Below are 12,162 nucleotides of genomic sequence, written 5' to 3'. Positions count from 1 at the left end.
CAAATATTTTACATTTCTTTCTAATATTTTGACTTTATTCCCATGTTATACATTTTCCGCAACCCAAGTTTCCAAAAATTACAACTATAGTCATTGTTTTTGGCTTAAAAAAAATTACATTTTTTTCTTTAATATTTCAACTTCATGCTACTAAAATGACAATTTTCCTCATACTATGACTTTATTCTTGTGAAATTATGGCATTTTTTTCCTTGCGAGATTTTAACTCTTCTCTTAATATTTTGACTTTTGATTGATTTTCCCCATTTTTGCTGCTGATGTTTCTTTGCTTAATGAAATTTTTAGACTGTGCTGCGGGACGATAAAAAAAATAAAACACCGCAGGCCGCAAATGGCCCCCGGGCCACACTTTGGACACACCTTCTATAGGCACATTCAAACCATAATCATCTGTGAGTGGGGGTTCATTGTGCCTACATTGCCTACTATTCGGCCAAAAATATGCAAATTTAAGCAAATTGTACGTATTGTTTGCCTAAATGAAGCATTTTCAAGCATAAAAATGGTTAAATGAAGTAAAAGACAAATATAAGGCATTCAGAAGACACATTCAAAGACGCTGTGGTGATGTGTAGTACTCTATACTGGTCACTAGGTGTCAGTAATGTTACTTTAATGTTGGGTGAGACTAGGTCTGTTACGATAATCAATAAATCAATTAACTGCACAATAAATAAAAACAAACACAATAATTTTGTTGGCCTCAATATATTGACATGTGCATCCGTGTTTGTTTTCCTGCTCTCTCTCTATCAATCAGGCTGGATGAGTATAATATTGTTAAAACCGTTTTAAAAGGGTCGTAAACAGGTTTTCTATGCTCTCACTACAAACAAAAAAAAATTAATTTATAAATAAGGAATCCTACTTTATTTATCATGGTTGTATCTGGAACCAGTTCACCATAACAAATTTTCCTTTTTTTTCTACATGTAAAACAAATGGTTCCTTAAAAAAAGTGTGTTTTGTGTTCATATTTTGGGGCGTCTAAAAGGGATTCATTGGATTTACATTATTTCCTGTGGGAAAAATGTTTTCGTTTTTGGTCTGACCTCTTGGATGAATGACGAAAACCGAGGCTTCACTGTAGTTAAATGTTGAAAGGTTATTGAAAATTGCCTGTAGCCAGGGCTCCATACTGCGACTAAATCATCGCATGTCGCACACAAATATGAGACCAGATAAAAGTATGGGTCCCGTTGACAAGGGATGCATTTTCCCCTTAATTGTCTGTAAAGCACTTTGAATGACCTTGTGTATAAATAAAGTCGCCTTGCCTTGTTCAAAGGATACAAACACAGCTAAAAGAGGCAGCTGCACGTAACTGGACGCACCTATTCCGCTGATATAGCCTTCTGAAAAAAACCTCCAAAAACTGCTGCTCCATTTACATAACGTGATCTGCTTATTAACCAAGCTACAGCAACATTGTTATTATTATTACGCCGAAGAACTATGTTACTGGCGTAGTGACACCCCGCCACACCACACTGGCTAGCAATGAGCTTCACCACACACTGGCTCACAGCGCGTCCGAAAGGTAACCCTACAGATTAGAGCTGACGCCACTGCTGCTACTGTTTTTGTTTTTGAGGTTGGAAAAGTTAACGCTAGGTGTAGCGTTCCTGCATGCACAGAAAAGAGAAAGATGTGTGTTCATGTCTCACATAAGGATTGTGGATGAAGGGCAAAATTTTTAAAAAGCGTGCTTTTTCTTTAGGCACTTTCTATGGTCATGTTAAACTTAACTTTAAGATTATTTTGTTTTCGAAAATCAAAGCATTCATTTGGCAACTTAACACAAGCTAAGCCCTCACGTTTGTTTGAGTCCAAAAAACTTGCGGACACAATGGCGCTCAGCTGGAGTCGCCTTTGCTGTAATTCAAAATTCAGCAGCGCCCGATTCCACGTCAACATGAACGTGACGTGCACACATTGTTTAGTGCGCACGGCCTGCTGTGAAAGTCACGCTGCTGCTAATCCCGTCCTGGCAGCGAGCTAGCTCCCGGGGAGGGCCAGCATTTTTTTGTTTTGTTGTTTTAAAATTCCGTGCAGCCACACTGGCGTCATGAGGCGGGCGTTGGGCTGGCGTAACTGGTAATCTTCCTGGTGGTTAAGTACAATAATACTGTTAATACCATACTAATGATCATCTAATAACTAATAAAACTAATTCAGTTGTGATTGATACTGTCAGAGAGGCATTTTATTTTATTATCGTAGTGCAAGAAAGGAGACTTATTAAAGGAGACGTATTATTATGACTTCATTCACAGTATTTACATAATATCACTTTTTCCCCCAACCTCATTTTCCAAAAATGACAACTTCATTTAGTTCTGTTTGCTTTTCATATCACAACTTTTTAAAAAAAATAACATATTTTTTCTTTTATATTTCACCTCAGTTGTTCCTCATAATATTCCCAGTTTATTCTTTTAAAATTTAGCCTTTTTTCTTGTTTTTGTCTTTATGTTGTCTGTATTTTGACTTCATTCTCTTAACCTGCAACTGTTTTTTTCCCATTTCTTTTGTTGTTGTTTTTTGTTTTTTTATGTTCCATCTATTTATTGTTGTATTGTGATTGTTCTCATTCATGTTCTTGTGTTTTCTTCCTTTTTTTTAGGGAGAATGAGCAGAATAAGAATTTCATTGCATAGTGGAACTACTTGTTTTACTGTGCATATGACAATAAAACTCTAGAATCTTGAAATTTGAATCTATTTCCACTTAGTTCGAGTACATTATCTTTGGATTCTCATTTCTCAGAATATTTTTACATTATTCTCATAACATGAAAACATTTTCCGCAACCTAATTTTCCAAAAAATACAGCTTTATCCATTGAGGGAAAGGCTTCTTGAGACGTCATCTGTACTTCTGTGAAGAAGTACTTCTACACAGAAGTACAGATGACGTCTCAAGAAGCCTTTCCCTCGTTGGACAACTCCTGTACGACTGAGAGCCTACACAGAAACTTTATCCATTGTTGTACGACTTAAAAAAAATTATGTCTTTTTTATTTGCTATTTCAACATTATGCTGCAAAAATGACGTTATTTTTCTTCACAATATTACAAACTTTTTGCAAAATTACTACTTTTTTTTGTTAAATTACAACTTTTAGCAACAATAGATGCTAACGAGCCAGTATCAGAGTCGTTCATACCCAACTCAGGGAGCGACACTTCCCTTTTATCGGAGGTGTTAATAGCAGGAAAGCATTATACCACTACTCCGCCCAGGCTTAGCGTAAGGAACCAATAGGAGGAGGGTGTTGGCACACCAATTCTGCCCACTCTTACTGTATTTAAGGCCTAGGCTACCAGCACTTATTAGTTCGCTGACGAAGCTCTTCGGATGAGGAGCGAAACGTCCGACACCTTCTTCACAGAAGTACAGATGACGTCTCAAGAAGCCTTTTCCTCGATGGACAACTCCTGTACGACTGAAAGCCTACACAGACGTATCAATTAAATTGTTAAACTTGTAAATTATTGTTAAGTGTGTCAATGCTGGGAAAAAACTGAATGGGTTTCCAGCACAGTACCCTGCGGGACCCCACCTCAATATTGTATTTTCACGTAGTAAATGATTAATATTTGAAACAGCTGTCAGTATGATGCAAGCTACTGCTACAACATACACAAACATATTGATGGAATTAATGGCTAATTAAAGGCACAATTATGCTGTCAGATCTTAGTAGCTACAGTAGTGTATGGGTACTTAATCAATTGGCCAATGTGTCTATGCATAAATATAGGGCCCGCACTCCTGTGGTGATATCCAGCGGCGTTGCAAAGGTCACCGCAAGAAGAGGAATTATGCTAATGTGCTAATATTTCTTTGCATGGTTTGTCATGAAACGAGACTGCGGCAGCGGGTTTGAATAAGAATAAGAATCTTTGCTTTAAGGTTCTTGCCTTTGATTTTCAAGGGCCAAGATTTTCAAGGGCCAGCAGTCTTGTAAAAAACAATAAATAAGTAAACTACACTTGAAATGAATTTAAAAAGTGCCGTACACACATTTCTTTGTTATGAAAAGCATGCTGGGTCATAAACGAATATCGCTGTGACTCTGTGACTTTGTTAGTAGTTATTGTCTGCCAGTTCTATTCCTTCATGCAGTGTTGTAGTGTTACAAAACTAACCTCTTAAACCAGGGCTGTACAAAGTGTGGCAGGGGGCCATTTGGTGCACGTGGCTGATTTTGTTTAATCGGCCCATTTTTATTGGCACATTTTAAAAACACAAATAAAAAGGAAAACTAACAAAACAACAAGAAAATTTGAAAAAGGGAGTTGATTTTGTGAAAATAAAGTAGAAATATCTGAAAAAAGTTATAGTATTAATAAAAAAATGTAACATTACGACAAAAGCCTTTATGAGCGTAACGTTGTAATGCTATGAGATTTTTTTTTTTCAATATTAGTCACAAAATACAAAATAAAGTTGCAATTTTTTAAAAAACTAGGTTGGGAAAAAGTTGCAATATTACAAGAATAAAGTCAAAATATTATGGCAGGGGTGTCCAAAGTGCGGCCTGGGGGCTTTTTGCCACCCGCGGCGAGAATGGAAAAAATCAGCAGTAAGTTTATGTGAATAAATGTTGTAATATTATGAGGGAAAATAATGTCATTTTAGGAGCAAGGTTCAATATTAAAGTAAAAATGTGATTTTTTTTTTAAGTCATAATATTATGAGAAACAAACAAAAGATTTTGGGAAAATTAAGTTTCAGAAAAACTTCTGTTATAAGAATGAAGTAAAAATATTATGGGAATAAAGTCATAAATATGAGAAGGAAATTGAAAGAAAGAAAGTTGTAATTGTTGGAAAATAAAAATAAAAAACAGCTGAAATGGAAAAAAAACTGTAATTTAAAAAAAAAACATGAAGAAAAAAAATCATATTCTAACAAAAAAAATTGCAATTTTACAAGAATAAACTTAGGAGGAATATTAGGAGGAACAATAATGTTGTTTTAGCAGCATAGAGTTGAAACATTAAAAGAAAAATGCCCAAATTTGGCATAATATTAGCAAACAAAAATGGTGTCATTTTTTGAAAATTAGGTTGGGGAAAAAGTGAAAATATTATGGGAATAAAGTCATAATATTACGAAAAGAAAATGTACTAAGATTATTTAAGAAGAAAATTCAAATAGTTGGAAAATTATATTAAAAGAAATCCCCCAACAGCCAAAGTAGAAAAAAAAAACAGCTGTAATTTTACAAGAATAAACTTGTGGTGTCAAGAGGAAAAATAATGTTGCTTTAGTAGCATAGAGTTGAAACATTAAAGAAAAAAATACCTGATTTTTCTTCATAATATTAGTTTTAATATTATGAAAAAAAAACACGACAAAAAAATGAAAATATTGTGGGACCAAATTCATAATATTATGAAAATAAAATTCCGTTAATCCAAAAAGAAAGTTGAAATATTTGGAAAATTTAAAAAAAAGAGTTAATAATAGGCTTTTTCACCTACAAGATAAAGCTGAGGTGCATAACTGGTTAGCATCGACATGTGTTGCTGTGCAAAATAGCAAAGTGGCGAAGTTGCATCCTTTCATTTTTCACTATGTGACCCTCCCTGGAAAAAGTTTGGACACCCCTGTATTATGGGAACAAAGTGACAGTTTTGTGAAAAAAAAAATTGGCCTCACCCTGCCATGACGATGAAGAAGTCCAGTCGGTTCCACGTGTCGCCCAGGTAACAGCGCCTTCCGAAGATTCCCAGCGCCACCATCTTGATGACCATCTCTAAGGCGAAAAAGATGTAGATGAAGGCATCGAAGGCCTAAAAGGAGGAGAAAGAAGAACGCTCGTCAAAGCATTGTCGTTATCGCTCATCGTCAAACTTTGAAGGATTCGTTACTGATATCGATATCAACCCACATCTGCAGCAGCTCTTCCCTCAGACTAATGAACGCATTTGACAAATAAACACTAGCTTTGCAAAATAAGACAAATAATGCAATATGCAATACAAGTTACAGAAAAAGAGGCAAAAAAGTGGTATGATATTAGATCGGAAGTATGGAAGGTTCCTGCTTCTCATTGTCCAGACAGCGAACATACTGAGAAAGCAAGCATGCTGCTCTGTGGAGCACATCATCGCTTGCACACCAATATCATTATCAGCAGAAAACACAACAACAATATCAACCACTATCTCTTTTTTATGCCAATATTATGATACCATCGAACATCGTGAGTTGCAAAACAATTAAAGCCTCTACAGAACGGGTGTCCAAAGTGTTTGGGGTTTTTTTTATTAGCACATTCGAAAATATAATTGTACAAGAAAATTGAAAAAAAAAAGAAAAAATTTGCAGTAATTTTATGCGAATAAAGTCAAAAAGATTAATAGAAAAAAATTGTAATCTAACAAGAAAAAGTCATAATTTTACTAAAATAAACGCGCAATATTATGAGGAAACACAGCACCATTTTAGTAGCGTCATTTTGAAATATTAAAGAGAAAAAACACAAACACACAAAAAACTATTAAAGTTGTCGTTTTTGGAAAATTAGGCTGCGGAAAAAGTTAGAATGTTACGAGAATAAAGTGAAAATATTAGGGGAATGAAGTCATAACTATGAGAAGAAAACTTACTGGAATAAAGCTGAAATAGTTGGACAGTTAAAAAAAAAAAAAAGCAACAGCAGAAATAGAAAAACACATATTAGATGACTATATTAGATATATTATATACATTCAATAGTCAAAGTATTATGCTGGGTACAACAGAATCATACATGTTGGCAGGTTTGCACTAATATTGAAAGTCCTCCCTACCTCTCACGCCCCCCTGACAAATCACCGCAAATGGGTAGCCCACCCCACTATTTGAGAAGGACTACATTAAAACAAAAAAGCCATAATCAAACAATAAAAAACCTGCATATTTACAAGAATAAACATAAAATATTATGAGGACAAATAATGTAATTTTAATAGCATAGAGTTGAAATATTAAAGGAAAAACATTCGGAAGACGCATTCAAAGAGGTTGTGATGACATGTAGTATTCTACATTGGTCACTAGGTGTCAGTAATGTTGCATTGATGAGACAATGGCCACTGAATGTAAAAAAGAACGTAAAAAAAAAAAGAACAATAACAAGGAACTCTCCCAATGCCAAACATATTATGTCTTATTTATGTCTTATATGTCATATTTTCTTTTATTCTGCCTACAATGCTGGGTAATAAGGTGTGTAAAGGTGACTATAGTGATGTTATTTCATTTCTAGAGGGCTCCAATAATGTTAAAAATTGCATTCCGGAGGCTGTTCCGCTTCACAGAACTTCACTGATCACAGTCATGTCTGGAACCAATTATCCGCGATACACGAGGGATTATTGTATTTGATTAACCACCGAGTTGCCAGGTGTCTGTTCTACCAAAGCGAATAATCGTCCTAAATTGCGGCGTCATGTAAAATCATTTGCTCGCGCAGTCATCAGAGATAAGCCCCAACGTTGACCAGCCCCTCCTGCCGCCTCCAGCCTCCCCCTGCAGACACAGCTTTAATCAGGCATCTAATTAAAAGACGAGCGGGAGAGAAGGGGGGGGAAAAAGCCCAAATAAATCAAAGATCTGTGCCTGCTAATGCGTGTTATTGCTGTTGTGTGCAGAAAGCCGAAGATTAGCTGCTGTTGTTGTGCAGGAGGATTACATACTCGCTACGCTCAACCACCCCACCTCCTCCGAACGTGATGTGGGTCCGATGCCATTGTTTTGTCAGCGCTCCAGCAGAAGAAGTGTCCGACTCAGCACTTTCTGGAGGAGAACGCGTGCAACCTTGACCTTTGTTAAACTGGCAGGATGGGCGACGACGGTGAAATGACTTACGGTGACAAATGTACGTGCGTGGATTGAATCTGCATGAGGGGCAAGTGAAGCAGTGCCCCAGCAGATCCAGCAGATGGCTCCATGGAGCTCTGTGTATGCCAGATACCGTACTGTATATCAGTTTGCTAACACTAGCCAAAGGCTACCGTCTCTTCCTGTCCTTTGTCTTAAGTGTGAGGCAGACAAGTTGACTTTTCAGGAAACAGCCCGGGTGTGATTGGTGAGAGGCTATATTGCCTGGCAACAAGTGACATAATAATAAAATAATCCAATGAATTCAACTGTTAACTATGGGCCTGCCTGTGGAGCGCAGCCCATCCTTTCCTCAGTACTCAGTCATTCAGTCCATAGCATGCATGCTAAATATGCTAACACCCTGCAAGGATACAGGTAAGCAACAGGCAGGCCCATTCAAAATTTCCACTACTATGTTTTCTCCTTTTGAAAAAGCCTGTTATTATTATCAACTTTTTCCCATTTTTGCTGTTTTTTTTTAATTTAAACTATTTCACATTTCTTCTTTAATAATATTAGTACATTTTCTTTTCATAATAGTATGATTTCATTCCCATAATAGTTTCACTTTTTCCCCAACCTAATTTCCCCCCAAAATTGTTGTGTTTGTTTCTCATAATATTTCAATATTACAAAAAAAAAATCTGGTATTTTTTTCTTTAATATATCAACTCTATGCTACTAAAACGACATAATCATAATATTACATGTTTATTCTTGTAAAATTGCAACTTTTCTTCTCGTTAAGAGTAGGACTTTTTCTTTTAACAATTTAACTTTATTCTTGTAAAATTACAGCTGTTTGTTATTTTCATTTCGGCTGTTGGCTTGTTTTTTTCCATAGATGTCCCAGTATTTCAGTGCTGCCCACACTGGTGTAAGAATGTGAATGAATGTTTGACGGCGATCAAAGAGGCCGTAGGCGCGAATTGGCAGCCAGGTTTCCATCAGACTACCCCAGGGCAGCTGAGACTACAGATATAGATTACCACCACCGGTCTGTGACTGAGGAGTGAATGAATAATGGGTTAACTTCATCGTGACGCGCTTTGAGTGCCATGAAAAGTGCTATATAAAATCGAATCCATTATCATTATATTATTATAATTTCAACTTTCTTCTTAAATAACCTTAGTAAAATGTTCTTTTCGTAATATTATGATTTTATTGCAATAATATTTACACATTTCCCCAACCTAAATTTCCAAAAAATGACAACATTTTTGTTTTGCTTGTCATTTTGTTAGTTTTTATATATAATTTTTCAACTTTTTTTTTTCTTTCAATTTTCTTCTGGTAATGATGACTTCCCATAATATTTTGACTTTATTCTTGTCGCATAACTTTTAAAAAATAAATTCTTGTAACTGACTGCTGATTTTTCCATTGCTTCTGTTTTTTTTTTTTTTTTTTGCTAAATTATATTTTCAGAATGTGTCGTTGGCCGATAAAAAACAGCCCCAGCTACACTTTGGACACCCCTGATCTAGTGAATTTGCGTTTTTACTTAGACAATAAATCAGCCCTGCTTCTAATTTTAACGATGGAACGACCGTAGCTTCTTAGCGACCGTCGGCGCTTGTGCACGTGGAGGCACCATTGTATGCCACGCTATTCAACGACGGCTTCTCTGAGAGGAGCCCATCGATTGTGGTGCCGCTACACGATAAAGCCACGCCAATATTGACCAGGCTTTATGGATACTTACAAGAGGAATTCTATTAGGTCCGAGTCGACAGCCTCCCTCCCCCAGAGAGCCAAATCAATCTGTGCATGTGTGTTATGTAGGTGTGTATTATCAGTGTGCGTGTGTGTGCGTGCGTGCGTGTGAGGCAGCGCGCTAACAGGCCTGAGACATATGCGCACGAGCCTCCGTGTTACACCCACTCATCCACCTTTGACACGAGTGAGGGAGAAGTGGGGGTGGGGATGGGGTGGGGATTCTGACAAGCAGGCCACCAGGAGGGGGGCGGGGGGGTCGAGATGCTCACAAGACCATGAAGACCGCATGCTAGCGGTGAGTCACGGCGAGGAGCTGCAGGCGTCAATAAGCTGCTAAAACATGAACACAGGAGAGCGGCCAAGACTTTCTGCCTTGTTGGGTTTTGGATTGGCGGCGTTTGTGGACTCTGCTGAACTCTTGGGATTCTCTTGCAGAGGCAAGCTACCTTCTAGGGCAGGGGGAGGCGCCGTGGTCCTCTCCTCAGACAATATAACCTCATGGGGGGCTCCCACTTACTCCTGAAAACTCATTTCCTGGAGTAAAATGTGTTGTTTTTCTAATGTAACAACTAAAATTTGATTAATTTTGCCTTTAGTTAACACAAGGGTGTCCATTTGCGGCCTGTGGCTGTTTTTTTAACGGCCGGCCACACATTCTAAAAATATAATCTAACAAGAAAACTAAGAAAGAAAAGCAGTCATTTTGCCAGAATAAAATCTAAATATTAAGAGAAAAAAGTTTTAATTTTACGAGAATAATCTCGTATTATTATGACGAAAAACAACATCATAAAACTACTTTTTTTCCCAAAAAGTCATAATACTATGATGAACAAACACAACGAAAAAAGTTGTAATTTTTGGAAAATTGGGTCGCACGATAAATTCTAATGTTACGAGAATAAAGTCAAAATATTATGGGAATAAAGTAATTATTACAAGAAGAACATTTCTAGGAAGAAAGTTGAAATAAATTTTAAAAACTGCTGTAATTTTACATGAATAAAATTCAAAACATTAACAGAAAAAAGTCACATTCTAACAAAAAAAATCTTAGTTTTACAAGAATAAAAAATAGTCATTTTAGCAGCATAGAGTTGAATGGTGGTTCAAATATGATTCCCTCACTTTACTGTTTTTTTTTTTTAAAGATGTAATAATATAATAATACAACCACTACAAATAAAGTTGAATTTTTGGAAAATTAGGTTGCGGGAAAAGTTCGAATGTTACAAGAATACAGTCAAAATATTTTCAGAATAAAGTCATAATCGCATGAAGGACATTTACAAGAAGAAAGTTGAAATAGTTGTGAAAGAAAACCCAAGCAAAAATGGACAAACCAGTTGTAATTGAACAAGAATAAAGTCAAAATATGAAGAAAAAAAAAGTAGGGACACAACAGATGTCTTGCTATGCTAGCGACCTAACGAGTTAGCCTCTCCAATGTACTTATTCTAACAGAGTGGGGAAGAAGGACAAACAAGCCAAAAACTTACCAATTACCACTTCCACACGGAATGAGAGGAGAACCTTTTTTTACTCAATCTCAGCCATGGCGTGTCCAACTTACCGCTTCCACAAGGAATGAGAGGAGAACCTTTTTTTACTCAATCTCAGCGAAAGGTAATGTATCTAACGTAATCTAACGTCATGTCTCATAGCACTACTGATGCCTCGTGACCACAATACTACATCTTTCAATATTTTTGACCAAGAACAGGCCATTGTCAAACGTGAAACATGAAGCGGCCATTTATTAATTACTCATTTTCTTCAAAGCTGCGACATAGTGAGGGGCGATATTCGAACAGCGATATAGCGAGGGACGACTGTATACGTGTAGGTTCTCCACAAAAGTAAAGCCAAGCCGCCTTTATACTGAGATGTACTGCTCTCGAGAGTTAAAACATGGATCTTTTGCATGTAAAAGTGTGTGTGTGTGTGTGTGTGTGTGTGTTTACCTGCAGTATTTGGCATCGATCGGAGGAGCAGTCGATGTTAGCGCAGGGTTGGTACATTCCCAACGTGACGCAGTTCAGCAGGATCACCATCATGCTCACACGCTCGAACCAAGTGAGGACGGCAGTTCAGGAAAAGTAGATGCAACCTCACGTATAAAAGATTCGTACCTTTGCTCCATTTTCCAGCTCACAAATACAAGTGTCTTCAAAATATTGGGCAATTTTTCCAAAACACAAATCCAACATGGTAGTTATCAGCATCTCCTGCCATATATTTACCCTGGATGAAAACATAAGAAATGTTAGGAATGGAGTACCCCAGGGTGGCCCACCAAACCCCCTCTGGTTCTCCCCAAAAAGGCATGTTTCTGCTGGTCTAGCTTGGTCTACTTTCATTTTAAATGATCACTTCTTCTGACGCTGAAGCTATTGCTGTCATTCAGCTTCTGGCCTCAAAGAGAGTCTCGGTTTTCCAACTCGGCGGGTTGTAAAGGCAGCGTGAACCACAACACTTTCAGTGCTGCAGATAGAAACGAAGTCAACTATTTAGCTTTGGATGCTAATTATTCCA

General features: G+C 37.1%; 1 protein-coding gene across 4 annotated transcripts in view; it reads right to left on the bottom strand.

The window, feature by feature from the left end:
• LOC129183373 (voltage-dependent T-type calcium channel subunit alpha-1I-like) overlaps window positions 1-12,162 on the bottom strand; it is a 279,439-nt gene that overhangs the window by 180,266 nt on the left and 87,011 nt on the right. For 3 of the 4 annotated variants that reach the window (XM_054780521.1, XM_054780519.1, XM_054780520.1), the window contains exons 3-4: window positions 11,592-11,704; window positions 5,695-5,828 (exon numbers count right to left, since the gene is read on the bottom strand). In XM_054780521.1, the coding sequence (XP_054636496.1) occupies window positions 5,695-5,828; window positions 11,592-11,704 (247 nt within the window). The remainder of the gene's footprint in view (window positions 1-5,694; window positions 5,829-11,591; window positions 11,705-12,162) is intronic. The other variant, XM_054780522.1, reaches the window with a different exon arrangement.

Source organism: Dunckerocampus dactyliophorus, chromosome 6, assembly GCF_027744805.1.
Source record: "Dunckerocampus dactyliophorus isolate RoL2022-P2 chromosome 6, RoL_Ddac_1.1, whole genome shotgun sequence".
NCBI classification, from domain to species: domain Eukaryota; kingdom Metazoa; phylum Chordata; class Actinopteri; order Syngnathiformes; family Syngnathidae; genus Dunckerocampus; species Dunckerocampus dactyliophorus.
Note: the sequence above shows the minus strand (reverse complement) of the source record. Positions and strands in the feature narration are given on the sequence as shown.